This window comes from Diaporthe amygdali (assembly GCF_026229845.1).
Source record: "Diaporthe amygdali strain CAA958 chromosome Unknown NODE_1_length_4327563_cov_65_473760, whole genome shotgun sequence".
Classification (NCBI taxonomy): domain Eukaryota; kingdom Fungi; phylum Ascomycota; class Sordariomycetes; order Diaporthales; family Diaporthaceae; genus Diaporthe; species Diaporthe amygdali.
The window spans coordinates 1,929,700-1,956,304 of record NW_026517021.1 but is presented as its reverse complement, the minus strand read 5'-3'; the positions used below and the strand labels follow the sequence as shown (position 1 = coordinate 1,956,304).

The following is a 26,605-nucleotide window of genomic DNA, read 5'->3' as shown; positions in this document are numbered from 1 at the left end:
TTGCTCTATCGCTGCGACCCGGGCCGTCGAAAAAAATGAAGGCCTGTCTTCACCTCCTGTTCTTGCACGCTGGGTGGGCATTCATCAGAATTCAGGGGCCCGGGCCCAGTGTATCTGTAGCAAACCTGACGGTTCCCACTGCCCCCTTTCAATATTGCACAGATACACTGAAGAGCTGCAGCGTCGGGCAGACTGGGTGAGAGAGAGTCTATTGATTGTGGTGTACATGAGGATCAATCGTCTTCCACCATTTCTAGCTATCAATGACACCAGTTCTCGACCTCCTCCATTTCATGCCCCTCCAACGTAGCAGAAGAATGGCCGCTGCACAGAAAATACCACTCCATAGCCCCAACGCTGTGAAATACCATCCCCTCCCTGCAGCATCCATCAATGGTTGCAAAACAGCCACACCAGTTGCCGCCATTGCGCATCTTGCGATGCTGGTTGTTGCGGCCGCGGTGCTTGGGCTCTGAGGAAAGGAGTCGATCAGCATGGCACTGTAGGTGGTGTAAAAAAAGGTGCCCCAGAAGCCCTGCATAAACTGCAAGACAAGCACCACGGCCGGGTGAGTCTGTTGATGAAGTGCCCAACCATAACCGGCCATGGTCGCTGTGGATACTGCAAGCCCAATGAGGCTGCCTGTGGTTCTTGATTTTTCGATCGGGAAATCGAGTAAGTCTCCACTTGATGCCTTTCCGGCCTCAGCCCTGCCGATTTTGCGTGACATCGCCCTGTAATTATGGTCAAGAAGCTTGCCGGTGAAGTAGCTTCCCAGAATGATACCAATCCCTCGGGGTAAATATGCAAGCCCAGTTTGCCACTCATTCCAGCCGTAGATGGACTTGTATATATCGGGTACTGCTGCAACAAAACTATAGTCGACGGTATATAACGAGCCATGTACCCAGAGTGTCAAGAACGTGTCTTTATGAAATATAATGCGGAAGCAATTGTAGAAATTGATAAGCCCATACTTGTGCAGAAATCCCTTTTCAAACACATTCTGAGTCGCTAATCTTGCCGGAATTGTAGCCTCATCAGCATGGTGGTTTTGAGTAACACCATCTTTGCCGACAGACGCCTGTGTAAGAGACACCCAGCTGATCTGCCACCATTTGAATCGAGATCGATCCGAGCCGTTCCCAACAAGTGATCTTGCGGTCTCAGGCAAGAAAATGCCGACAGATGAAAGCAGGATTATAGCTGCAATAACCAGCGCCCAGAAGGCCCAGTTGTAACTCCCGCTGAAGTATGCTACACAACCTCCAATTACGGGGCCAATGCAAGTGCCCAGGTTGAGAGCCATGCCGATGGGCCCCAACATTCGGCCCCTATCACTAGGCAGGCAGACATCCGCTACCACGCCAAAGGCAATGGCATACGTGGCACTTGCGCCGAGACTCTGTAGTGCTCGCAAGGTTGCGAGCGCAGCGAAACTACGCTCGTTCACGGCCAGCCCTATGTTGCTCACGGCATAGGTAGCAAGAACCAGGAGAAATATTGGTCTTCGGCCGTAAGTGTCGGAAAGTGGACCGAATATCACTGGTGATATGGCTTGGAATACAACGTAAATGGTCAAGGTGAGGTTGACCGCTTGGGCAGAAGTACGGAAATGCGTGCGTAGGAGTGGGAGCAGTGGCAGATACATCGTCGCGGTGAGTGACGACGTAGTTGTTGCCAAGCCGACCAAGAGCTGAAGTTTCCTGAGCTGGAAAGGAGTGAAATGTGTGAAAGGCTCCTCTGGATTGGTTTCTCTGCCCTTTTCCTTCTGGTAGACGTGACGCCGCTCCTCGGCTAGAGGCGTTGCTTTGTTTAAGTCCTCCGAGTCGTCAGCCATTTCCTTTGCATATAGAATTGTGTATAGGTCTGCAGAACTTTAGCAGAAAGAGAAGTGCCCGCGAAATGAAAAAGGGGCCGAGGTAGCTGTTGAGGCAGACTTTGCTTGATTTGGATATTCGAAGGCAGCCAAGGACGGTCAACAGGGTGGACGATTTGAATGCTTTCTGCGGGGATTGTTGGGTCTTTGCCCATAATAACGTAGTACCTGGCTTGTTGGTTGTCACATGCATGCACATACATTTCATAGAACCTGTTCCATGCCAACAATCTTGCTGCATGCCCGTGATAAACTTATAAGTTTTCGTTTTCCGTGAGCACTCACTGGCATGACAAAATGCTTTCGACTGTAGGCAAGGGATCAACTTTTCAATCCTTTAGGTATCGCGCTAACTCTGACCTGTTTTTAATATCAAGAGAGTAAGACTTAGTTATGCTGTGTCCTTACTCATGACTGAGTCACCTTGGCTGCATGCACACGAAATTTCTATCTCAGGCAAAGGACGGCTAGTTGCAATTCCAACTTTTACAAAGTATGATCACGTTCTCCAGACAGTGTTAACATCTCCGACTCATCAAGTCTCCGCGGGGCCTCTCCTTCCGGGAATGGATCGAACTTTTCAACGAGATAACACATGTCATTGTAAGTCCTGGTGATAATCAGTCAGCGAACCTTATATCGTGCTCATGTTGATACTTGCATCTGGCGGACAGCCTTTCCAGAGGCCTTGTGATGTACCGAGTACCACAAGTAGTAGTAGCAGGCATAGAGGCGGTTCCTATCGTCCCATTCGTCTTTCGGCTCACTGGCGGGGAAGAACCTGAGGTAGGTCTTGGTGTAAAGGTCCCTATGGATCTTGTTGAAATAGCCACGCCAGTCAGCTATGTCCAGCTCGTTGTGGGCGTAGAAGCCTGCGGAGTCGTATATGTAGACATTTCCATTTTTCAGAGAAGTGCCAGTATTTCCTTCCCACAGGTCGGCATGTATGAGGCTCGGCTTCAAGGTTCTGCCGTCCTGCACTAGTGCATCGAGCAAGCGAGGAACGATTGATGTAAGAACTCGCTGTTCCACTCTATCAAGCTCCTTCCAGTATCCATTGATCTCAGAATCCATGTTCATCGCATGTTGGAGGATCTTTTTGTAGAAAGTTGTCCAATTGCTCTCCCAACCTACCGCTTGCGGGTAAAGGTTCTGACAAGTGGTGACAGCAAAGCCGAATTGTCCCGTTGGCGACTGGCTATCTCGGTGAACTCGCGCCAACTTTGAGCATAGCTCGATAGGATCCGGCATTGTGTCGGTCGCCATGTCCAGATACTCTAGGATCAAGAAATACGCGTCAAAGTCCTGGAAAGAATATTTGCCCCACGAATGTGGTTTGGGCACAAAATCAGGCGCGAACCTGTGGAATTCTGACATGACATGGAATTCGCCCTGCATCATCTGGCCGCCGAGGGCCAACGGGGCCGATTTGAGGAAATACGACTCTTCACTTCCATCAGACATCTTGAAATGGATCCGAGCTGTGACAGTCTATGACGAGGTTGCATAACGATTGGCCATGATGATCGTGGTTCCGCAGGAGAACTTGGCTAGAACATTGTCGTCGACGTGAAAGTCTCCCTCGTAAGGAAAGTTTGCCCCAAAGGAACGATCGATAAGGGTCTGGAGTGGATTCATATCGAGGATAGTTCACTGACCTTCAATGAAGAGCAGAACAGAGCAAGAACTTGAGCTGATAAGGACAATGACGGGTAACTTTCAAGGAAAACTTTCAGGTATTGGCTTGTAGCTCGTGCCCAGCTCCTCAACTAGCATTGATTTTTCCCCGAACGCAGTCGGAGATCTTGCAAATTCCGGATAGCACTTACCTGCGTGTTGGTGACTGTTGGTTATATGCTAGCCAATAGTCGACAGGGTGGTACCGCTGAAGCCGAGGCTTGCATCGCAGATGCCTGCTACTCTTGAGGGACGGGGCCACATCAACACCAGTGAGTGTTGAAGAAGATCTAAACGAACATGGCGATTAGGCTACCGGGAGTCAGGTGAATCCGGTACCCGCTGGTGGTGTCCATTTCCTTGCTACGGAACTCGGGTACCAAGGGCTCTAGGGCATTTTCGCTCTTGTGTGAGTTTATTAAGTATGTCGGTCACATTCACTGAGGTATCTGCCTCAAATATTTACCACTCTCCCCGTTAATCTTTGTGCTTGCGCTTCCAACTGTGCCACAGGCCCCAAAAAGGTGACCGCCCTCAGAAGCCTGAGAGTGACAGTGGTCTCAAGTAGCTTAGGGGAAACGCTGCGAGGAACACAAATTTCCCACTTAATTTAATATCTTTCAAACATTGATTTCTTCCTGAGAATCATATCGTAATCATTCAATATCGCTAATAAATTGGATGTGTTAAGCTTGGTAAGGGTGTGCCACATGGATGTGGATCAGTACTATTCGTGAATTGTTCTTTCTTGCCTCCTACCTTCGGGACAAATCTCAATACAAACTCGATGCAAATGTTCAATCATCGTATTAAAACACTTATCATTCAGGTATTTTCACTCGAGGAAGCCACGCCCTAATGACCAGGACGCAGGGTTGTCCGTAAAGCGTGCTTCGCCCCCGAAATACGGACCTAGTGTGGTGGGATAAGATCAAGTCTTTTTTAGAACGACAAAAGACGACCTTCGAATAGGTAATCGAGCTCCACGGCATGATTGAAAGTTGATAGGTTCACATGGAAACCCCCTTCGGATCACGGGAGTCTACCGTTTTGGGTGCATTTTGGAATATCACCCTCTTGCAGACAAGATTGTGAAGGCGCCGACTGCACGTGCAGACGAAATATCAGCCAGTCCGTACGGCAAGGTTTTTGCTACCAGCAGCAGGAATGGCGCTGAGGGAATCTGGGATTGTGTTTTTCTCACTTCCATTCAACTACTATCATCTGAAAATATCATGGCGGAACCATCCTTCAGTACGGATAGCCACTGTTTTCACGAGGAGGCTGCACGGTGATTCGATAAATACTTGGGATTGTAGTAGCCTGACTGGTTTCTTCGATTAGGAAGAACAAGTCACCAGTGACACCAACAGCAATGATTGGTCAACAACTAAGCTCTCCAAACTCTCATAAGCAAGGCACCTACCCTTCGAAGCCATTCCAGCATTTGCCCTAAGTCCAGACAAGTCTCTTCACGCGATCTCGCACAAGAAGAGAGCCGTTTGAGAAAGCGCAAGAGAGCATTCCACGGCATATTAATGCGCATGTAAGAACACTTCCGGGGGTGCTTCTCAATTCGAGATTGATCTTTTTATTTATATCAAGACACCTGGACTCTTACATACCCTCTGGGATACATTGTGCCGACCGTATGCACTGCCTGACAATTCACTCGGCTGCGCTCAGGTCATCCCAACCTGCTTTTCATAGTGTGGCAAAATTGCAGCTGCCTGCCTCTGTCCCCTCGTTCTTGATGGTCGAAATCTACGCTCTGAACCCAACGTATCAGTGCTCACATGTACATGGTTTATGGCAGAGATCAGAGTCAGATGTTTCGGGGGCTTTATTTTGTCCCAAGAGACTGGCTGGGAGAGATGAGCCTGGACAGCTGTGTTTTGATAGAGGGAGGCGCCATATTGGGGGATGCAATAGCAGTGCCCTTGCCATAGTGTGCAATCTAGATGATACACGTCTGTCGTACTCGCCATAATATTCGATTTGATAGACCTTCAGCGGTGAAGTTTCCAGGATCTTGGGGCCACGGAACAGAGCTACTCCTGGCGCTACGGACACTCAGCCAACTCAGGATAAACCCCAAAAATACAATGCAATCGTATATTTGGGAACAGAACCTTTTCCAAGGAATGACACTGCTCAAAGGCTCCATCTCATTTTATTATCGTAATCTATCATTTCCATATTCTTTTGTAGTCCTACTGCCTTCGAAGCAAGCCGTTTATTTATAAACAGATCGAAAAACCCCACTTGAACCGTTTGCAAACTGTCAAGCAGTAAAATAGGAGCCTAGTCATGGAATTCAAGCTGTCTTTGAAGATTTTGGAATTTTCCTCAAGCTGAGTGAGATCTCCAATCACAGCTATAGTTTAGCTGGCAGCAAAGCCGGAAACGCCTTCTTGGCCAAGCGGTAAGGCGTCGCACTCGTAATGCGAAGATCGACGGTTCGATTCCGTCAGGAGGCACTCTTTTTGTCAATTGTCATGACATCTAGGCTCTTTCTCTTTTGTCCAGAGCAGAATGTCCTTGTCTCAATTTACTATATGTCGTTACGGATGCACACTACGATAGCCATGTGCAGAGATCTACAGATATGAAAGGCGAGGATGGCGATTTGGGCAGCTCGCGGATCGTAATCTTATCCCCAACGTACCAAATTCTAGAAGGTGGTTTTGAGTTTGGCAGAAGCCGGCTGCGCTTCCGAGATCGACACCGTGAACTTTGGAGACCCAGACTTTAACAGGTCAGGCAAACCTGGGGAAGATGATCATGGCATGAAGCTCAGAATACACACAATCTATAAGCTACATCGCCAAAGAACATAGCACCTACACATTGCCGTTCAAACCTCTGGCCAGCCGGCCTGGGAAGATAGCCTGCCAGCGGGAGCCATCAAATTGCATGTGCCCTTTCGTGTCGATCAGATTGATTCAGTCAACATACGGGGTCACCTAGTGGTCATGGAGGCGCGCCAAGTGTGGACCCTTTGCCTGAGCCGAGAACTAAGGGCCTGCTATCCTACTGGGGTCAGGGGCGGTTCTGGCTCCCAAATTGGACAAACCCCTGGCGGTAATTTTCACGTGGCTTGGCATCCCATTTTCATCAACGTCTCGTCCTCCCTCGCTCTGTCGTACCACCTGTTCGCTTCGTAATCCACAGCTATGCAATGCCTCGACGACAGTGGGAGCTGACGACGCCAAACAGGGTTGTCGAATGCTTTTTTGCACACCAAAGCAAGCGCTTTCTCGGGTACCGTGGCAGCGTTTAGGATGCAGTTCTACACTGAGCTGTTGTCAGATACGACAGATACGCAGTACGAATAACGATTGATTTTCTCTGGTTCCACACCGTGGGTCAAACAACCATGGCGGAGGGGTCCCCTTGGCCACACTTGCACCATGGGGACAACGCCCGGGGACGCAGAGATGGACCCACCGAGATCAGCTTGCGCCTCAATGCCCCTTTCTCGTTCTCTCTTTTGTACGAGGCAGCTTTTCCCTGATCGAAAAGCGAACGCAGTCAAAAACATGCAGCCCTACCCGTGCTGCTGAACCTCCGGCGGCCCCTCTTGCTGCCCTTTTCTCCGGTTTTCGATCTTCTCGACACTCGTTGCCCGCCCTTTCTATTATCACCGCTAATTGTTTCTTTTACTTAAATTTCTCCCGACATCGTGTGCCTGTGCTTCTAGACGAACGTGACTCGAGGTAGACGCGATGAAGCTCTCGTCTGTGTCCTCCCTATGGCTGGCTGGTGCCATGGCGCCAATGGCCTTGGCCATTGACATCGACTGGACTTCAGAAGGTACGTTGGTGTCACATGCCCCGTAGTTATCCTCATCCGGGCTCGACAAGCCTCTAGTTCCTGTTGGGACATCTTGAGCTAATGCCATGGCAGATTCAATCAAAGAGGGCGCAGCAACAATAGCATATGGCTTGATGAAGTACTACACAGGAAACAACACTGGTGACGTGCCGGGAAACTTGCCAGACCCATACTACTGTATGTCGCCGGCATCGACTGCCTCATTCCAGCCAGCAAACTGACCATGGATAACGCACAGGGTGGGAAGCAGGTGCCATGTTTGGCGCGATGGTGGACTATTGGGCATACACAGGCGACGACACATACGTCAACAACACATTCCAAGCTATGCAGCACCAAGTAGGCGACGACTTGGATTTCATGCCACTCAATCAGACCAAGTCAGAAGGAAATGATGAGTATGTCCACGGGCCGAAAGCTTGCCCTGCCTAACCCATGCTGAGGTAGCTACCAAGACTATAAGGCTGACTTGACAATAGCCAAGGTTTCTGGGCACTCTCGGCCATGGCAGCCGCTGAACAGAATTTCCTCAACCCAAACCAAACATCGGAAGGTGGAACCCAATGGCTCGCCCTAGTGCAGGCTGTCTTCAACGAATACGTCTTACGTTGGGACGACGCAGACTGCGGCGGAGGACTGCGATGGCAGATTTTCACATTCAACAACGGCTACACTTATAAGAACTCCATCTCGAACGGGTGCTTCTTCAACCTGGGCGCTCGCCTGGCGCGTTATACCGGCAACCAGACCTACGCAGACTGGGCGACAAGGGTGTACGAGTGGATGGAGACTGTGGGTTTTATTGACGAGGAGTACAACATCTACGACGGAGCCGGATACGGCGACAACCAGAACTGCACCAACATCGACCAGGTGCAGTGGACGTACAACGCGGGCATCTGGCTGCACGGAGCCGCCGTCATGTACAACTACACCAACGGGTCGACCGAGTGGCAGACACGCGTGGACGGCATCCTCAACCACACCTCGCAGCAGTTCTTCCAAGACCAAGTCATGTACGAGCCCGCCTGCGAGCCCGCCTTCCAGTGCAAGACCGATTCGCTCTCCTTCAAGGCCTACCTGGTGCGGTGGCTCGCAGGCACCGTGCAGATGGCGTCGCACACCTACGCGACCATCGGGCCCCTGCTCTCGGCGAGCGCCGCCGGCGCCGCGCTGCAGTGCTCCGGCACGGCGACCGAGGCCGACGGGTACAAGGGCGTCAGCGGGACGGCGTGCGGCATGCACTGGGTCGACGGCGCAGAGTGGGACGGCATGAACGGCGTGGGCCAGCAGATGGCGGCCTTGTCTGCTATCTTCTACAGTCAGGTCAAGAACTGGAACGTTCCAACGCCCTACACGGCCATCACCGGCGGTACCTCGACGGGTGACGCCTCTGCCGGCCAGGACAAGACGGACGAGTCGCTGAGCACACTCAAACCCATCACTGCTGGTGACAAGGTCGGGGCCGGATTCTTGACGACGATTGTCGCGGCGGGCCTGTTCGGTGGCTGTTTCTGGATGGTCAAGGAGTGAAAGGGATACATATAAAGCTGGGCATCTTGCTTTCTCTGCATCGGGCTTGTCCGCCCCACATTTATGTGGCTGTGTTAAGACGCATTTGGGAGGGGGTTTAACGGACTGTATCGTCCTGGCACGGCGTCTGGAGTACTTATTATACTGGGCTCAGAATGCCCTTGGCATATCTTCTATCACAATGCATAGAGCTGCATGATTTCGCTTCTTACCAACCAACAGAGGCGGGGGCGACTTGGATCATAAAGCTCACGTAACGCTGCGACTAACTTGCACGTTGAGTACTACGAGTAGACTGTGACAAGTCAAGACGCGTTACCGTAGTTTCGCACTTTCGCAGCATTTGGAATGCATTTAGAATATGTAATATCAGTCCATATAAGGATGCAATTGCAAGATTTCTCATTGATCACCTCTCTGTTTCCTCACATCTAATACATGCCGCCTACCTGAGTCCCTCACAGCCTGCAAACTCTTCCCAGCCGACTGGAAGCTTGTGTTTTGTCATATCACCTCGAGTGAAGGACTCGCTATCCGCTTCAGCAACCAACTGGTACTCAGAGCCTCGCAGGGGGTTATGTTTTGCCCGTGAAAGCTCAGCATGGATTTGAAATGACCCCGTCGTGATGCTATCCGGGATATGCAGTCTCTCGAAGTCGAATCTTAGCCCGCCGTTATCCATTACCTTCGAGTCGAGACCGGATACAGAAGTCAGACCGTTTAGGCCGTCGAAAGGGGTAGGGCTTGAAGTCCGTGACGTGAGGTTGACTTCATCCATAGACGTGCCATCTATTTTCTGAAGCTGAAGCTCCAACTGAAATTTCGAACGGTCGTTCCCATCGCGCCACTTCAGACTGCCAACTTTCTCTCCTTCCAGATAAACAAAGCAGCTTACTGTGAATCGACCTTCACCGATCTGAGGAGGCTGGCAAATGAACCTGCCAATAATGATTTGGTATTTCCTCGTGTGGAAAGGCATGCTGAGATTCGATCCAGATATAGGCTTGGATGTGTGGTTTCAGGTCAATCCGCCAAACAATTTGAGCAAGACAGGGCCCTCATTAAAAGGAGCCGTGTGATATGCGCAAGATAATATATCGCATGCAATTCAAATCTTTATCATTGTTCAGTTCTTTCATGCTCACCGTGGAGTCGGACAGAGTGGACAAGGCTTTGCTTTGTTGCAGAGTGATCAAATGGGCGCACAGGAACAAAACTCAACGTGCATGACATCTAAGAATAGAACCCAAAGACGTGTCTAATGAAATTGTATTGTTTTCGAGGACATGCTTTCTATGACTACGATGAAGCCAACGCTTTCGGCGTCAATGTTCAAGCACCTTGCCTCTTACACCCTTGGCGGTCGGACGTTTGTATCGCATCAATCAACCAGCTGGGATTATTTCCTACAGAAGAGCTTAGCATAGGTGATTGAGAAAGTCTCTCTGCGGGGAAACGGTGCAGCAAACCATGACTCTTGGTGTGGACGGACACCAATCTGATCATGTCAAGGTTTGGAGAGGATCTCGTGAACGAGTGTCTCCACGGCAATGTAAAATCCCTGGAGAGCGGTAGGCTAGGGTCTCGTCATTGAGGACCTGAGATAGCTCAACAAAGTCAGAATCCATTCATTGACAACTTAGCCCAGAGAAATGGGTAGTTTGAATTGCTAACGAAGTCTACACCATGTTCCGTCATCGGGAGACAAACTCCTCCGCCAAACGTCAGCCACCCATACGCCTGCTTGATAAAGAACACCTCAGCCCCTCTTCAGCAGCTCATATTGTCCTGGTCATGGTAAGAGATCTTCCCCAAGCTGGAGCTGGGCAAACAGACACTCCCTTTCACACAATCACGTTAATGGGTGCTTCGAAGCGGGCTTTCGCCGTCAAACTATCAATTCAATCCATCTATATCTCGCATGGACAAAACGAAAAACTTCACTTTTGTACATAGCGATTCTAGATTCATGACAGCAGCTGAAGTTCTATGCAAGCTCTGCCTATCGCCACTTGTAGCATGAAAGTCCCTTACAGATCGGCCTCGTCCATATTTCTGACAAATAGACTGTACCACTTCACACCGCTGACATGACCCTTCATGCTCATCTTCTCGTCCACAGTATGGATGCCATCCATAAAGTTCTGCTCCGGGTCGAAGCCGGGGTTGTACCTGAAAATGTGCTTGGTGAGGTCCCAATAAAACTTGGTGTCCGTGTTTCCGGTCATCAAACCAGCCGAGACAACGACATCCTCGCCGTAGAGAGCGCGTGTAGTGCCCGAGAGAATCGAGTATGGTGTGAGCTGGTCATCCAGGATATCTGTCGGTGAGACTGGAGCAGGCTCTAGGAGGTGGCCGGTCTTGAGTGTGATGGAGCGCGGGATCTCGGGCTCGTCGGTGAAGGCGTGGAGGGTCAGGTTGTACTTCTTGGCAACCTGGGCTGCAATTCCCGTGAGGCGTTCCTTGACGTCTGAAGTGCGCTCGCCGACGTTGACACGGTGATTGACGGTCAGGACGGTGCGTTCGGGCAGGGCGTTGACCTTGGCACCTCCACTAATGAGATCTGGTGCGACAGAGGTGGTAAACAGGTACTTGATCTCATCACCGCCCTTGGCTGCCTCCAGAGCTAGCTTGTCCTTTTTGTGGCACGATGCAAGGCCCTTCTTGTTGCGCTTTTGCAGCTCCTTCTTCACCTTGGGCGGGAACTCCGGTGCGTATGTCGCACCACACTGAAGGAGACCCAAGTATGGGTTCTCCTCGTAGAGTCGAGGCTCGTACTGGCCAGCCTCGATCAGGGTAATCAGTTCGCCGGTGACACCAATGCCGTTGTGCTTGGGCGGGACGGACGAGTGGCCGCCAGGCATCCGCACAATGACATCAACATCGATGTAGCCCTTCTCAGCAACACCAGGAAGGGCAAAGACGGTGCCCCACTGCTTGGTCAGGCCTGAGCCCTCGTCGACAATGATAGACGCGCCGTCCTTGCCATAGCGGTCGATGAGAAACTCGGCCAAGTGACCAGCGCCCTGGTAACCCGAGATCTCTTCATCGAAGCCGAAAGACAGGACCACTGTCCTCTTGGGCTCGAAGCCCGCGTCAATAAGCTGCTCGATGGCCTCCAGGATGCCGATCAAGCTACTCTTATCGTCCGCAGCGCCACGGCCCCAGACATATTTGCCGTCAAACTCGCCGCTGAACGGCGGGTGAGTCCACTGCTCGACGGTGGACTTTTCAACTGGCACGACATCTTGATGGGCCATAAGCACAGTCGGCTTCAGCTCCGCGTTGGAGCCCTTCCAGGTGAACAGCAGGCCGTGGGAGTTGACCTTCTCAAGCTCCAGGGTGCTGTGGACGAGTGGGAAGGTCTTCTCCAGGTACGCCGCAAAGGGCGGGAAGACTTCCCACCGCTCGTCCTCGCCAACTGGTCCCATGTTATCGTAGGACTGGGTGGCTATCTGGATGGCATTGGACATGCGGATAGTGCTGGCGTTGAAGAACTGAGAAGACGCGAGGTACTCGTCCATCGAGGCCAGAGAGGAGGAGCCCTTGCCGGGGAAGAGAGGGTCAACCTGGCGGCATTGCTGTGCATGGCCAGGGCGCGAGACGGGGCCCTGATCCCCAAAGATGGCAGAAGGCAGGCTGTTGGTCCAGCATAACCCGAGGAGAGCCAACGCGGGGACGGCGATCCATCTAGAGCGCGTGCACCTCGTCGCAGGCGGCGGTGTTGGGTAATCGTCCTGCATCAATGGCAGCTTTTCGCTAGTTGGAGCCATTTTCAGAAAAGAGCTGCTTGGACCTCCAAGTCCAATCCCTGTGTGCTTGGTGTGAGAAAAGTAGACACTTGAAAGAAAGAGATAGAGAAGAAACGACGTCAACCGTCCGGCAGCTGTGGTGTTGGAGTCGGCAGAAAAGGTGGGGACGGGCAGCGGCAAAAGATCGGCAAGGATCATGATACCATCGCAACCTTGAAGAGGACAGGGGTCTCAATCAACGGACTACAGCCTCATCAGTGCACACTTTCTGAGCGACAAACTGCGGTGTGATAATTTCATGTAAGGACCTCAACTTTTCGGGTGACTCCCGTGCCCAGGTCTATCATTTCTGCCCCTTGCTACGTATTCTCTCGCAACCAAACCTTCCTTGGTCATCTCTGCTCCTCAGAAGCCCGCCCGCGCCCTCACCCTCGCCTGCGCCTGTGCCCTTGCTTTCGCCTTCATCTGTGCCTTTTCCATTGCCTTCGCAGCCCGTATTCGCTCGAAGTGCAGCATTCCCCTAGCCCTGATCCTCGCTCTGTGCTTCTCAAGATTCTCCTTGACTTTCTTGAGGTCCTCCTCAGAAGGCAGCTTGAATATCTCGTAAGTGCTAGGCGAGGCGGTCTTCTGGCGTTTGGCACCATGAGGAGCGGCAGAATTGTGGTCGTCCGCCCTTCGCTTGGCCTTGTAGTTGGAGGCACGCTGTGGATTCTGGTAGGCTGCTGGTATTCGCTGAGACTTGGCGTAACGCTGGTCATAGAGTGCGCGCTTCGCGGGATCTTGGAGGACCTCATAGGCGGCCTGGATCTGTACGAGCGCGACATTAGTGATATTCTCAATTGTGCTGTTTGAGAATCTGTAGAGGACCGCATAGACTGACTCACCTTCAAAAATTCATCTGTGTCTGCTGCCGCCGCTCCAAACTTCTTGTCTGGGTGGTGCAACAGCGCCAGCTTCTTGTAAGCAACCTTGATTTCGCGCTGGGTCGCCGCCTGGGACAAGCCCAGGTCGGCGTAGTAGTCGCAAGTCTGGGGCTTGGACATTTCGCTGAACCGCGATCGAGGTACGGTCGACAAGCGTACGATCTTTGGTAGTAGACGTCGAGGGCTGCGGGCACTTGTTTATGGGCAAATCAGGGCTTGAAGAGGAGATTGGTGGGTCGTAACCAGACGACAGAGGTAAGGTAATCTTGACAAGGGTGATAACAGTGAGATGGATCGTACCCAGACGACGGTGAGGTGGATCGATCGAAACAAAACAATGGAGAGGTAGTTGTTGTGGTCATCGACCAAGAGGTTGACGGTGCAATGGAAGGTTGTGTACCCTGAGGCTACGAATTGGCAGAGTGCGTGGGTTTGAAGTTTTACGAAAGTTGGTCTGGCTTTTTGCACAAAGATCTACTGCCAATTAAGACTTTCAATTTCCGCTTTTTTGTGCACAGTTTGAGAGAAAGGAACACAGAAGAAACTTCAGATGAAAACAGGAGACATTGGACACAGTGTGCTGCCCGTTTTCTTTTTCCGCCCAACTTTTCTGGCAGTGCAGCTGGAATTTTCTCAGCAGTTTCATATGGTCAGACTGATTCGACTTGATGATGATATGCTAGCAGTACTCTGGAGCAAAACCGCCATGCCTCAAGATGTCACTGTCCTCGAGTGCCATGGCAGTAAGGCTGACTCCTGAAGCTCGCATGCTTCAGTCTACTTGCCCTTCTCCATTATCCACACAGGCTATCTGAAATTTAATTTTATTTGTTCCATAAGCTTCCAGCCACGTGTATTTCCTCTGTGGACACCCGGGGGATCTACGCTGCTGTTCATAAGAAGACAAGACCCCATCTCTTCAGCTCAGGCAGGACCTCCCTTACGAAGACCCATGATCCAGTGGCCTCCGTACAAAGACTACTTCTTCAGATCGCAAGAGATCTAACACAGTGCTTTAGGAATGCATTGATCGTGACATGAAGTTGACTAGGATGGTGATACCAATCCGACTGCGTGTCCACGAATAGGGGCAAAGTGAAAGCCAAACATTTTCCAACACTCAGCCAGGTCTGGGCCTCCATGATCCTTCGAGCGTTACCCTTCCGGAGAAAAAAAGGTTGATCGCAACCTACAGTCTTCCGGTAGGTTGCTTTTCTACAAATAGTACAAATCTCGTCTCCTACTTCAAAAGAGATTGAAGTGCTTCTGTTTCTTTGCTCGTTGATCCTCCTGTTCCTCGTCGGGGCTTAATGGTCGCGACCGCTTCTGTCCGGCGAACAGCACCCTAGCCTCCACATTGATGCCACACTGAGTACTCTCCTCGAAGTATGCGTCTTTGTGCGCAGCGTCTCGCGATATACGCTGGCTCTCCCAATGATCTTTGATGGACAAATCATGTTAGCCAGTGCACACTTTTCGTAGTACTGTGGGATCGAGCCAAGACTTACACTGGAAGCTGGAACCGGCCCACTGTCCTCCAGTCGAGCTCATGAAATCAAAGTGTTGCTGCTGATGAGTCGGTCCTTGAGCGAATGAAGTATGAGGACCCTCTTCGGTTGCTCCCCATTTCTTCTCGCGCCAGATATTGAGCAGTGATGCAGCACGGCTTCTCGTTTCGGGAGGGAAGTTCGAATCTCCCCAAGTACCACGCAGGACGAGCCCTACCAGCTGATCGAGTTTGACGGCGTCTTTGATTTCTGGACAGATCCAGCCTCCGGCGACTGACTTTGTCCAGAGGTAGTCCAGCAAGCCATTGGTTCTCTGGACCAGCCGCTGAATGCCATCGTCTTCCCACTGCTTAATGTATTCTCTTAACGACAGGTTCTTCGGTCGCTTTTCCATGCCAGCTAGAATGAGGATAGACTCTTTGGCTTCCTTGGTGATGAAGTTGATGTCCTCTGCTAGTGCCTGCTCTGCCGCTGCTCGTTCACAACCAGCCTTCTCTTCTCTCAACTGCGCTGCCTCATCGACCTCTCGTTCGGCGAAGGCCTCATTCTCGCGGCGTCTCGCATCCTTGTTGCTTCTCTTGATGTAATCGAACATCTGATCAACGTGTCGGTTCCACTCATCTTTGAAATCCTGATCTGCTAGCTGCTGGGCTTGTTGCGCTGCATGCTCACGCCGCAGTGCCTCTGTTCGCTGCTGCATCGTCTCTTGCTTCTGCTCCCACCCTGATCGCAACTCGTCAGATGATGGCTGGTATCCTGGTTTGTATTTCTGTTTGGATTTCGTCTTTGCATGATGCTGGAAGCGGCTGTAGCTGTGATCGTACTTGGCACGCTTCTCAGGGTCACCCAAGATCTCGTAAGCGCTCTGAACCTGAGCGATGACGGCGCATTAGGAAACCGTCTAGTAAAACTATCTTAGTGGTGTGATACGTCCCAGGCACGAACATGAAATAGCCTGAGAAGAGTAAACAGAAGGTGTAGACATGCCTTAACAAACTCGACTGTACCACCCGAGTCGCCTCCCAAATTCTTGTCGGGATGGGACTTGAGGGCAAGCTTCTTGTAGGCGTCTCGAATCTCGCGCTGGCTGACCTGCTGGCCAGCGAGGCCCAGGTCGGCGTGCCTTTGCGTCCGACATGTTGGCAGGTTCTGAACCTTGGGTCTTTGGTGAGGAATGAGACTGATGAGGAGTCAATGCGAATGGAAAACGATGGTTAGATAGTGGTTGGTGGGTGTGACTTGCGGGAAGGGTGGAAATTGGATGGTGCTTGAAGCTGTTGATGTTATCGGTTGATGATGATTGCAGAATGATTTTGAGACGATGATCAGGCGATTCAGATAAACGCGCTCACTAGGCTAGTACAATCATCAGGGAGTGAATGGGAGAGATTCACTGCTGGTACCAGAGTTGCAAACGTCATCCGTGTGGGTGCTGCCGCAGCAGACGATTATATTCGTTGAAAGCTATAAAAAACGGAATGAATGTACGTTGTGAGCTCGACATAGGGCTTGACTGGCTCTTATAGTCAGTCTACACTCTCAGCCTCTCCTCATTTACATAAGATGTACAAGCTCAAGCTTTGTTGACAATGGGGCAGCACCCCGGTGTTTGTGGCTTCTGCTCAGAGATGACCGCAGACAAGAATATTCTGCTCTGCTTCTGAACTTTTTGGACAGACTAACCAGAAAGATGCACGGGAAACAGCCCAAATCATGCAACCAAGCTCTGGGCGAGCTGTGTTTCTGGGCCAGGACCGTAGCATCCAGGACAGAGGAGCCGGATTCAAATGTACCATCTGATCGATCATTAATCCTGGGGCCATCTTCTGCCTCGACCAACTCCCACAGTGACAAGGTCGTCCGTAACTCCTCTGATCTCGTTACTGCACCAAAAGTTCCTGCCGTATCCCCCAGCGAGGACCAATCCATAACCCCCCTCAGGAACTCGCTGACCTCCCACATCAACTGTTCCAACCTCGCCATCATCACTGCGCCCAACCAAGAAGATCGGATCGATGTTACCAACTGACAAATAGACCAGAGAGCTGTTGTCTTTCATCCAAAAGAGAAAGCCCCCACACGTTGCGCAGAACCCGCGCACAAACCCAGGAGTCGCCGAAAACGACCGCAACGCAGACGGTGGATGATCAAAGGGCGACCACACCTCATTCTTGCTGGCGGTAGACGTTCTGTCGTTCACATCGTGCCACCTGAAGCCAGAGGCCGTGATCCCCACCCAGGAAAAGAAGAGCGAGCCCGAGTTGCGACGGCACTGCGTGCATTGACAAGTGCCAGTCTAGCAAAAGTGTCAGCGTGCGGACTGACGGAGGTTTTGCACTGTTTGCACGTATGTGCAGGCAAAGGGTCTTAGGCTTCTTACATTTTCGGCAAAATCGTAGCCATCGGGGAAGTCCAGACGGTATCGGACGGCTCCACAGAGACAGCCGCCGGTCACGAACTTAGGTTTTGGGAGCTCCTCGATTGACGACATTCTTGGGATTGGATGATATATCTAAGGTGTGGTTGCGAATGTTGGTGATGTGAGATAAAGGCTTTAAGATTTTATTTGGTCCAAACCCATACTTGCACGCTAAGTTAAAGATACGAACATTGAAGGGCGGTTCCCTTGACTCCAAATTTGCCGCCGCCCTACATGAGGAGGTATCGATGTCATTTGCGCCCTGCCGAGCCGCCTTTTTCTGATCGGCCATGTTGGGGCAACGTCAAGTCTGGGTGTGCTCCCAGGATTTGGGAAGAAAGCTTTCGTGATGGCGTCGATGCTTTGTAAACCATGTTTCCTAAATTGTCTCGCTACTACACTTCTTCCTCTCTTCGTCCACTGCTGGTCTTGCAGCCACCGAAAGGCGTGCGGAACATGAGGGCAGATCCACATCCAATGAGTCGGCCAGGCTCAAGGGCTTAAAAAGGACGCGCCCTCTTGATTCTAAGTTATCGTGTTGAAGCCATACAAGGTTAAAATTAACAACCTGATCAGCCACGGGTATGCCACAATACGCGCATCAAAACAGTTGAGGGCATAGACGTCAGTGAAATCGCCGCAGATCCAGCAATGTGCCAGTGAGCCCTTTTCCGCAGGACGATCCAAGGAATTGTATCTTCTACAAAAGCACAATGGGGGTTCCTATCCATGGAAGAAAGGAGATAAAATCAGATTCCTCTCCTCTCGAACAAGGGTTTGATTCGCAACCCCCTTATCACGTCACAATCCGATAGGCCGGCAAGCAACGTCAGATGCCGCATTGGTCAAGGTTAAGAATGTTACTGACTGATATGTCTCTTAGGCTGTCCTTCCTAGCTTTTCATCAACTACAATGCTCTTCACAACCCCCCCCCCCCCGCAAAAAAAAACATTCTGTCTATCTCTCTTTTACCCCCCTTGTTTTTCTCCTTTTTATTTCTATTTCCGCAACGCTGATTCTTGAACAGGCCCGCGAACCTTCGTACATATGTCTGCAACGTTGGTGTTTCAAGATACTACCAACCCCGGTGTTCACTACCTCTGCTGAACCCCCCCCCCCTCCTTCTTCGGGAAACCCCATCCAACTAGTCTCACCTAGGTATTCAGCACGTGACTCTGTATCAATACGACAGGATCGCTAGCATAGGGCAAGAGCACTCTTTGGCAGTCGACGGGAGTCTCTATGGGCGCAAATAACACTTCTTGCCTTGTGTATATGACAACGTTGGGCTACCAAGAAGGCACTTATTCGGACCTAGCTTTGGCCCCGATTCTTCAATGTGAGTATGCAGTTCACTGCATGAGTGTTTTAAGTAGTCGGTGTCGGTACTGCAGGCGAGTTCCTTTGCGCCAGGTTATCGATTGCACCAGTGTCGGCTGAATTGTCTCCGAAAGAACGATCTTGATGCCATGAAAGCCGACGCTGTACTCGGTTTTAGCAGCGTGACAGAGCGGGGTCTTGGTCCTTTCTCTCCAATGGTATGGCCGTGTCGGAGCGTTCCGCTGAGTGTGCCTCGCAATCATTCCTTGGAGCACAGCTTTCATCTAATGGTGAGCCGACGTTGGACGGATGCGTTAAGGGCGTGTATGTAGGAAGAAAGCCCTATTTAGAAAGTGTACCTGGTACCATACCTCTTCTTTGGGCAGTCCTGCAGCTGAAGCAGAACATCTCCGGCGATCATCGATTGGATGATGGTCTCCACATCGTCACCTTCGCGGATGCTCTGTAGTATTGCTCCGGCCTCGTGAGCTTTTCGAGATCGCAAAGCCTGAAATAATGTGTTCAAAGCAGCGTTTGAGTTACGAAGCTGTCTCACTTCCGCTTGAAGTTCGGAATGTTTTCTCTTCAAGCTGGTGGCCATTGTTTCCGAAGGTGCTGTGAGATAAACGCATGATTTCTGGCTCGAAAGGCACCGAAGACAGGCAGGCCGGAATCCATCGCACTACAATCATGTTAGAACATGATCGCCTGCGCACCCAAAAGATTTCAATGTGGATTAGGACGATTTGTGAGATGAACTTTCCTTAGATTTGCGCCTCTTGCAAGCCTCACAGGCTGCAACAGTATTTTTCTTGCGCGACTGGGTGGTCCCCGAGGGAGGCGAACTTTGTAGCGGTACGTTCAGTGAGCCTCGTGGGAGTAATGGTCGGGGGACTTGTCGTTGAGTAGCCATTATCAATATGTGCAGTCGACGTCGATATAACCGAAGCTATCGTCAGGGCCAAGGGATGACGCAGTGGTGATGCGAGTCAACATAGGAGGGATTTAAATGCTTCATGTAGCTGCGCCATGGTGATTTTCAGCATGACTTCCCCTCGGTGATCATTGCGGTATATTCCGGCGCGAAGCGGGTTATGACGGTGATGACATGAAGAGTGATGTGTTTGAGAGGAACAAATCCACGCGCCATCGACAAAAATGGACATTTGCAGCAGAGGAGAGACATCGTGTCACGAGGAGACACGTCATTTACTAGAGACTGACCTGACAAACACCCTATGCCAAGGTAAATCTACAGTCTTTACGGGGCAGAGAAGTTCCTGTGTGCCCAAAATTATTTGTAGTTAGGCGCGAGTGGCTAATTCCGCCGGAGCATCCTCCGTTGTCATTAATTGGTCAGGATTGACTCTGCGAAAAGGCAGGGGTTCATATTTTGCTACGTCGGTCGTATTGACAAGACTCTCCGGCTTGGTGTGCGGTTCGAGCCACCCTCAACGGTGACCAGACACTGTGATCTTGCCCTTAAATCCTCCCAACAGCTAGCCTGTTATCAAGTTCTTCTGTAGCCAAGCACATTGTCAGGTCTTCAATGGCAGGAATATCTCATATGAAGCCAGCGATGTCGTGTAATCTAGCGAGGGATATGGAATCATTGTCAGTTGAGCATCCTCTAGCCACTGGCTAAGTCCCGTCTCGAGAAGTGTGATCGCACCGTATGGTGCTGTATTTCTCGAAAGTTTGTTGGAAATAGGTACATGTATGTCTCATAAAATTTGCATCTATTCCATGTTATGGAATCACTGCCCTCTGACAATGCTAGCGAAAATTCGGAGCAACGATGCATTACCTTCAGCAAGCAGATGTCCCGTGGTGTGTCTGAATTTTTAATAGGGACTACCCTGTCTTGTGATATAATTGTAAAGTTCCGAAAAATGATCTCAGCTCACAGGGATTGGGGAGATTTTCCTGCAAGTGTTCAACCCCTGCTGTGATGCTTTTCAGAAAGAAATCTCAAATGTAACTACACCGGTGCAAACCAAGGACTGTAGTCTCCGTTCTGTCTCTCAAGATCTTTCTGTTTACCCTTAAAATAACCAATCTCCGTTTCGTCGTCCCATCCACACTCATAAATCAGAACAACGCCGTAATCTTGCTGGCTTGCATGGCTGCGGGTGCAATAGATCATGGAAGTACATAAGGCCGTTTGTGATACCATCCTCAGCACGTCCAAGAGGTTACCTCGAGGGCGGTGTGGGCCAAAGTTTAGAAATAATCAAAGAAAATATTACGCGGTTAGTTGCAGAATCTGTGCCGCTTGCACATATTCTGGCGTTGGGTTGACCTGGCAGCAGCGTGCGTAATTCCCGACCTCATTGGGCAAGGATGAGATGTAATACTTCGCGTGCAAGGTATTAGTCCGAATACAAACTTCTTTTTAACATGAAGCGCCTGAGTTGGGATCGAGCGCAGGCCTGGAGCCGCTGCCGCTGCTACAAGGTGTGCCCTGCAGGAGCAATCACGAGTGCCCTCTGTCCCCCTTTGTAAACCCAGACAATGACGCATCTATCACCGCATCATGACCACATGGAAGATGCACGCTTCTGACGCCACTGACCTCATGGCGATATCAATACGGTATCTTTGTAGAGCATTTACCGAGATAAATGTGTCTTAAAGTTATATGAGAAATGTTGTGGGACTGCCATTTTGCTCAGAGACCAATTCTAGTGGTAAGCTTTGAAATAAAATAACTGAATCGTCGGGGACTCATTAAACCAATTCTCAACAAACTATCAAATCGAGATGCTCTTTCCATTCTATAACTATCCGAAATATTGGCATGGACCAGAACAGTCATGAATATCGGGAACATGGACTTGAAACAAACGGATGAGATTTCTTTATCACGCCAGGCCTGAACACTTAAGGCACACGTGTGCCGTGCATTATCATCGACCATAGCAACGCCCGGAAAGATGTCAGCGTTTGGAGATGATTGCATTGATGTTTATCTTCGTAATCCAGGATGACCATTTCCAACAGCAGGAAGGGGTATTTTCTAACTCAAGCACCATCAATTTTGGGATAAGCTGGGACCGAATGGGCACACCACTCGAATTCAACTCCAGCTCCGGCGCCAAAACATCAAGGTGCGCCAAAAAAAAAAATCATTCTCAGGTACGAAGACGGTAGATATGAGGCGTAAGAGAGTGTCGGAAGGACTAGAAGGCCGAAATCGAAAGGGCATCTCAGGAAGGGACCAAAAATTTGATCCTTCTGCCAAGCTCTCGTTTCTAATACAAGGCGCGGAAAATGGAGTAAGAGGAGGACCATGTGACGGCTGAGTGTCCTTGTATGTTGCTGATTTCTGCGAGGGAATCTAACATCTTGCAAGAGTCCCCTTCTCAGTAACGGAGCATCACAAGAAAGCTACCATCAGAATGGCTTGTCAGACCAACAATAAATAAAGAAGCTTAAAAAGATGTTATCACGTGTCGTATCCCGGGACCCCAATGTCTTCCAAAGTAGGACTCACAAATGCAAGCTTGAAACCCAGGTGACGCACAATACCACGCCTACATGAACACGCTATTTAAATGGGTATCAAATGTGTTTGTGGATATATCATGGATAGTGCTATTGTAATTGAGAACAGAGAATACTGCAAATTCAGACGTAACATTGCGGGGGAGGGTAACCTTGGGGGATTCCTAGTCTCAAAGAACGTCTCTGGTCTGAGAAGTTCCACGTGTCTCAGAGAGTACAAGATTCAACTAAGCACGTCCCTTATCGTTCTAGGAGCATGAGACATCAAAATCGGGTGAAATGTTCTAACTGCCTTTCTCTCACACTCTCATATAATCACTGTGACACCGATATGTCTAGAGATACCTAGGTTTGTCGAGACTTCTACCTAGGTACTATTATGCCATAGTCTTCTCCCGGCAGCTCCGGCAGTACGCAGAGACTGCATTTAATCTTTTGATAGCAGATCATCATGCCTCCACCTCAAGCATCTTCAACAGACAATGCAATGGATGCCGATGCCGTGCGTGTACCCCTCATGCTGGTGGTAGCACTCGTAAGCACTTGAGATGCAGAGTTGATGCGGTGATCTGTGTTTCCGACAAATCGTGTTTAAAAGGGGAATCTACTCAACGGTCAGACGGGGAGGGTTGCACTCTCACTTTCTTGTCCATCGTACCGAGAGGAGTGATTGGCCACTGACGTGCGAAAAGACGGCTCGCCCTGCAGCTTACGCCAAAGGTCCTTGTCGTCGAGTGATATCCCACCAGTGCGATAGGTTGCAAAGACTGTTTCAATATATCGTCGTATTTGCGTACACGTACACTCAAAATCCAGTCGGCCGCTGGTGTCCGAGGGCTCAGCTGTCAGATACTAGTGACAGCAAGTTGCTGTGATGCAATAGTTCATGTCAGACACCAAGATGCAGAGCATGCGATGGGCAGAATATGCAAGGAGGCCCCTCATGTGATATCTTGGCTGCAGTTGGATGAAAAGGCAACGATTTGCAGTCTGATACTACCTCGTCCTTCCCATGTCTCCAAATATCTATCGTCCCCAGGTCCTGCACCTTGTAATCATTGTCCTCTCCATTTACACACTCGTGAAACCTTTGAGAACCATTTCAGACCATGGCGTATGCAGCTCTTATCCCGCTCGCCATCATCATCACAATTATCTTTCGTCTGCGCAATGTCGGTCGAAGGCCAAAGAACTACCCTCCTGGGCCGCCAACGCTGCCTATCATCGGGAATCTGCACCAGATACCGCCGAAGAACCAGCATGTTCAATTCAAAAAGTGGTCAGAGGAGTACGGGTATGTTGAAAGCAGTCTACTTGGTGCATAGTGATGGCAGACAAACACTGACGCCATTCGATAGACCCATCTATTCCCTCATTCTGGGAACCAAAGTTATGATCGTGCTCTCATCCGATCGAGCCGTCAAAGATTTGTTGGACAAGCGTAGCGGTATCTATTCATCTCGCAGTGAATTTTACCTCGGCAACTTGGTCAGTGGATATCTGCGTGTTGTCCTCATGGTAAGTTTCGGGTCATCCGGATGTCAATGTCTACAACAATGTTGCAAACTTTAACGCTATAGAATATCAGGAGTACGGTGAGACATGGCGCATGATACGTAAGATTGTACATTCTGTCCTCCACATCAATGCCTCGAAAGGCTATGTTCCATATCAAGACCTCGAAAGCAAGCAGATGTTGTGCGGCATTTTGGATCAGCCACAATTCTTCATTGACCACATTCGCCGGTTTACCAACTCTCTTACCACACAGATGGTGTTTGGATTCAGAACCATCGACATTCATGATGAGGATCTGAAGAAGCTGTACCACTGCGTCGAAAAATGGAGTGATGTTATGGCCTCGTCTGCTGCAGCGACCCTAGAGGTCTTTCCTATACTGAGGAAGTTGCCCGACTTCATGCTTCCCATGCGGCGCTATGCTCAGGAACTACATAAGGAAGAAAAAATATTGTATGTGGGACATTGGATGGATACAAAGCGAAAGATACTTCAGAACACAGCCAAGGCAAGTCTCGCCAAATCCCGGTGTCCATGCAATATCAAAAAACTAATCCAGAACAGCCTTGCGCCTGTGTTGAGATTGTTGAGGGTCAAAAGGCCTATGGATTCTCCGATGATCTAGCGGGATACATTTGTGGCTCCCTTCATGAGGCTGGGTCTGATACTGTATGTGCCTTTCTTTTTCTCCAAGGTGAATACTTGCGCGATCGCTCGAATGGATTTCCGGAATGGTGATTTCATGTTTAACAAGTGGCTAACACATCGCAGACAGCTGCCACACTCACTGGCTTCGTGCAAGCCATGGTCTTATACCCAGAAGTTCAGAAGAAAGCCCAATCTGAACTCGATAGGGTCTGTGGTAACAACAGACTCCCAACGATAGACGATTGGGACGCTATGCCTTATATCCGCGCATGTATAAAGGAAAATTTACGCTGGATGCCCACAACTATCACCGGATTCCCGCATTGCGTCATCCAAGATGATGAATATATGGGTTACAAAATCCCCAAAGGAGCAGGAGTAATGTGTAAGCTTCTAAAAAGGATTTCTTTCGGTTATGAGCAACAAAACTGCTGCTATTTCACAAGCATGATCGGAACAATACCTCTCTGCCGTCACCAAGCACCTGATTTCAAGTTCATCCAGCTAGAAGAATTCGCTGACAAACATCCAGTAAATGTATGGGCCCTCAATATGGACGCAAATAGATATAGCAATCCCCGTGCCTTCGATCCGTCACGGTATGAAGGAGATGACCAGACATCCGCCGAGGCGGCGATGAATGGCGACGCCAGCAAGAGGGACCACTTCAACTTCGGGGCTGGTCGCCGCGTTTGCCAAGGGATGCACATCGCTGATCGGTCGCTGTTCTTGAGTATCTCCAGGTTACTGTGGGCGTTCAACATCGAAAAGGGCGTTGATTCTCGAGGGGTTGAGATCGTACCTGACCCCGAAGACCTCACTGGAGGGATCTTGATGCAGCCGAGTCCCTTCCCAGCGAAGATAACTCCAAGAAGTAAAACACATGAAGGGGCCATTCGAAGGGCGTGGGATGATTGCCAACCGCTTCTTGATGACACAAAACAGTGGAAGGAGGTCCCCGATGGAATGGTTTTCAAAACTCATATGCCGTCAGAGCTGAAAGATTGAACGGATTCACTCACGCCTCCTGCGATGTGTTACTCATCCTGGAGACGATATATGAGCCTTGATTTTACTTTTCATGAAATATGTTTTCTTTCTTTTCACACCTAGGCAAATTCTTCTTTTACAAGGCCGCCTTGGTCACACCTTCGCTTGGATAGCAGTTGTTGGGATGAGCGGACGCAATGGATATACTTTCGTAGATAATTAAGACTGAATACAATCAGAATGGGTACTTCCAAACGTTCTTGCCAGCACTCTACTGACCTAAACAAAGTGGTTCTGCCTACGCAGACGGCATACCAGACAGAGATGCTTCTGAACACATGAATCGTTTGTAGGCCGACTCTTTTTGACATCAGTTTTTCAAATGCGTGTTGTCTTCTTCCAAAATGTTCAGATTCTTTATACCATCCTGTTGAAGTACAAATTGTGGCCGAGAAGCTCTGTTTCCGAACGTTCTACAAGGATGTGAACTATACAGCTAGCGATCCAATTGAACCAATTATTGAAGAAAAGAAAATTGATGAATGAGGGCTGGTTGATCTGCCCTGGATTGTCAGGTCCCCAGGCATCTGCTTGAGATCTTTAGATGCTGAACGTCAAGTTGACCAACCTCGAATGCTCTACTTAATTCAGGAAAGCTTTCGTTCCAGCCGTCCCACTTTTCCGCCATCCTCATTATCAAAGGAAGTTGTTGGAATACTATTGCAGGGCGCAGGGTGGCCAGCGATGCTCAGGTAATTTAGGGAGGTCTGATCAGGAGACCATAAAAAGGGTTTTCATTCGCGTTACCTTCAATCCAGTCTCTACCGTACACAATCTATCTACCATATTCTTTTGAATTCTCGTTTCTATTGCCAATGGTAGTGATTTCCGGGCTCTGATTAGAGCCTAGATACCTTTATTCCCACCCCTCCCTCTCTTTCCGTTGTCTTGTCGCCCTCGCGTCAGAGCGCTCCCTTGACCTCCGGACGGCTGGCAGAGCCAGACCTCCACATCACCTCCCCTATTTCTGCGGTGCCCATTTTCATGTAGAATATAGAATTGGCAATTGTGTCCTCACACTCTGATCACTGGT

General features: G+C 50.0%; 9 protein-coding genes across 9 annotated transcripts; 2 read left to right on the top strand and 7 right to left on the bottom strand.

Annotated features, from left to right (window-relative positions):
* Window positions 1–253: 253 nt before the first annotated feature.
* Window positions 254–1,840, bottom strand: J7T55_006179 (uncharacterized protein; the record flags this gene model as incomplete). Its single annotated transcript, XM_053141456.1, has 1 exon — window positions 254–1,840. One exon carries the CDS (start codon window positions 1,838–1,840, stop codon window positions 254–256), a length of 1,587 nt encoding a protein of 528 aa, XP_053000945.1.
* Window positions 1,841–2,524: 684 nt separating this feature from the next.
* Window positions 2,525–3,343, bottom strand: J7T55_006178 (uncharacterized protein; the record flags this gene model as incomplete). The annotated part of the gene is made up of 1 exon (XM_053141445.1): window positions 2,525–3,343. The coding sequence occupies one exon, from the start codon at window positions 3,341–3,343 to the stop codon at window positions 2,525–2,527; it is 819 nt and encodes a 272-aa protein (XP_053000944.1).
* A 3,941-nt stretch (window positions 3,344–7,284) lies between these two features.
* J7T55_006177 (uncharacterized protein) lies at window positions 7,285–8,926 on the top strand (the record flags this gene model as incomplete). The annotated part of the gene is made up of 4 exons (XM_053141434.1): window positions 7,285–7,372; window positions 7,466–7,570; window positions 7,632–7,791; window positions 7,873–8,926. 4 exons carry the CDS (start codon window positions 7,285–7,287, stop codon window positions 8,924–8,926), a joined length of 1,407 nt encoding a protein of 468 aa, XP_053000943.1.
* Window positions 8,927–9,371: 445 nt separating this feature from the next.
* J7T55_006176 (uncharacterized protein) lies at window positions 9,372–9,905 on the bottom strand (the record flags this gene model as incomplete). Its single annotated transcript, XM_053141424.1, has 2 exons — window positions 9,372–9,740; window positions 9,822–9,905. 2 exons carry the CDS (start codon window positions 9,903–9,905, stop codon window positions 9,372–9,374), a joined length of 453 nt encoding a protein of 150 aa, XP_053000942.1.
* Window positions 9,906–10,956: 1,051 nt separating this feature from the next.
* Window positions 10,957–12,876, bottom strand: J7T55_006175 (carboxypeptidase s; the record flags this gene model as incomplete). The annotated part of the gene is made up of 2 exons (XM_053141413.1): window positions 10,957–12,685; window positions 12,794–12,876. 2 exons carry the CDS (start codon window positions 12,874–12,876, stop codon window positions 10,957–10,959), a joined length of 1,812 nt encoding a protein of 603 aa, XP_053000941.1.
* A 207-nt stretch (window positions 12,877–13,083) lies between these two features.
* On the bottom strand, window positions 13,084–13,721 carry J7T55_006174 (DnaJ-domain-containing protein; the record flags this gene model as incomplete). Its single annotated transcript, XM_053141402.1, has 2 exons — window positions 13,084–13,485; window positions 13,563–13,721. The coding sequence occupies 2 exons, from the start codon at window positions 13,719–13,721 to the stop codon at window positions 13,084–13,086; spliced, it is 561 nt and encodes a 186-aa protein (XP_053000940.1).
* Window positions 13,722–14,846: 1,125 nt separating this feature from the next.
* Window positions 14,847–17,600, bottom strand: J7T55_006173 (uncharacterized protein; the record flags this gene model as incomplete). Its single annotated transcript, XM_053141392.1, has 6 exons — window positions 14,847–15,040; window positions 15,110–15,980; window positions 16,055–16,289; window positions 16,776–16,980; window positions 17,063–17,405; window positions 17,490–17,600. The coding sequence occupies 6 exons, from the start codon at window positions 17,598–17,600 to the stop codon at window positions 14,847–14,849; spliced, it is 1,959 nt and encodes a 652-aa protein (XP_053000939.1).
* Window positions 17,601–18,881: 1,281 nt separating this feature from the next.
* Window positions 18,882–19,450, bottom strand: J7T55_006172 (uncharacterized protein; the record flags this gene model as incomplete). The annotated part of the gene is made up of 2 exons (XM_053141381.1): window positions 18,882–19,011; window positions 19,221–19,450. 2 exons carry the CDS (start codon window positions 19,448–19,450, stop codon window positions 18,882–18,884), a joined length of 360 nt encoding a protein of 119 aa, XP_053000938.1.
* A 3,357-nt stretch (window positions 19,451–22,807) lies between these two features.
* J7T55_006171 (cytochrome P450) lies at window positions 22,808–25,530 on the top strand (the record flags this gene model as incomplete). Its single annotated transcript, XM_053141369.1, has 7 exons — window positions 22,808–22,891; window positions 23,463–23,650; window positions 23,715–23,874; window positions 23,945–24,327; window positions 24,378–24,543; window positions 24,646–24,907; window positions 25,055–25,530. The coding sequence occupies 7 exons, from the start codon at window positions 22,808–22,810 to the stop codon at window positions 25,528–25,530; spliced, it is 1,719 nt and encodes a 572-aa protein (XP_053000937.1).
* Window positions 25,531–26,605: the final 1,075 nt, after the last annotated feature.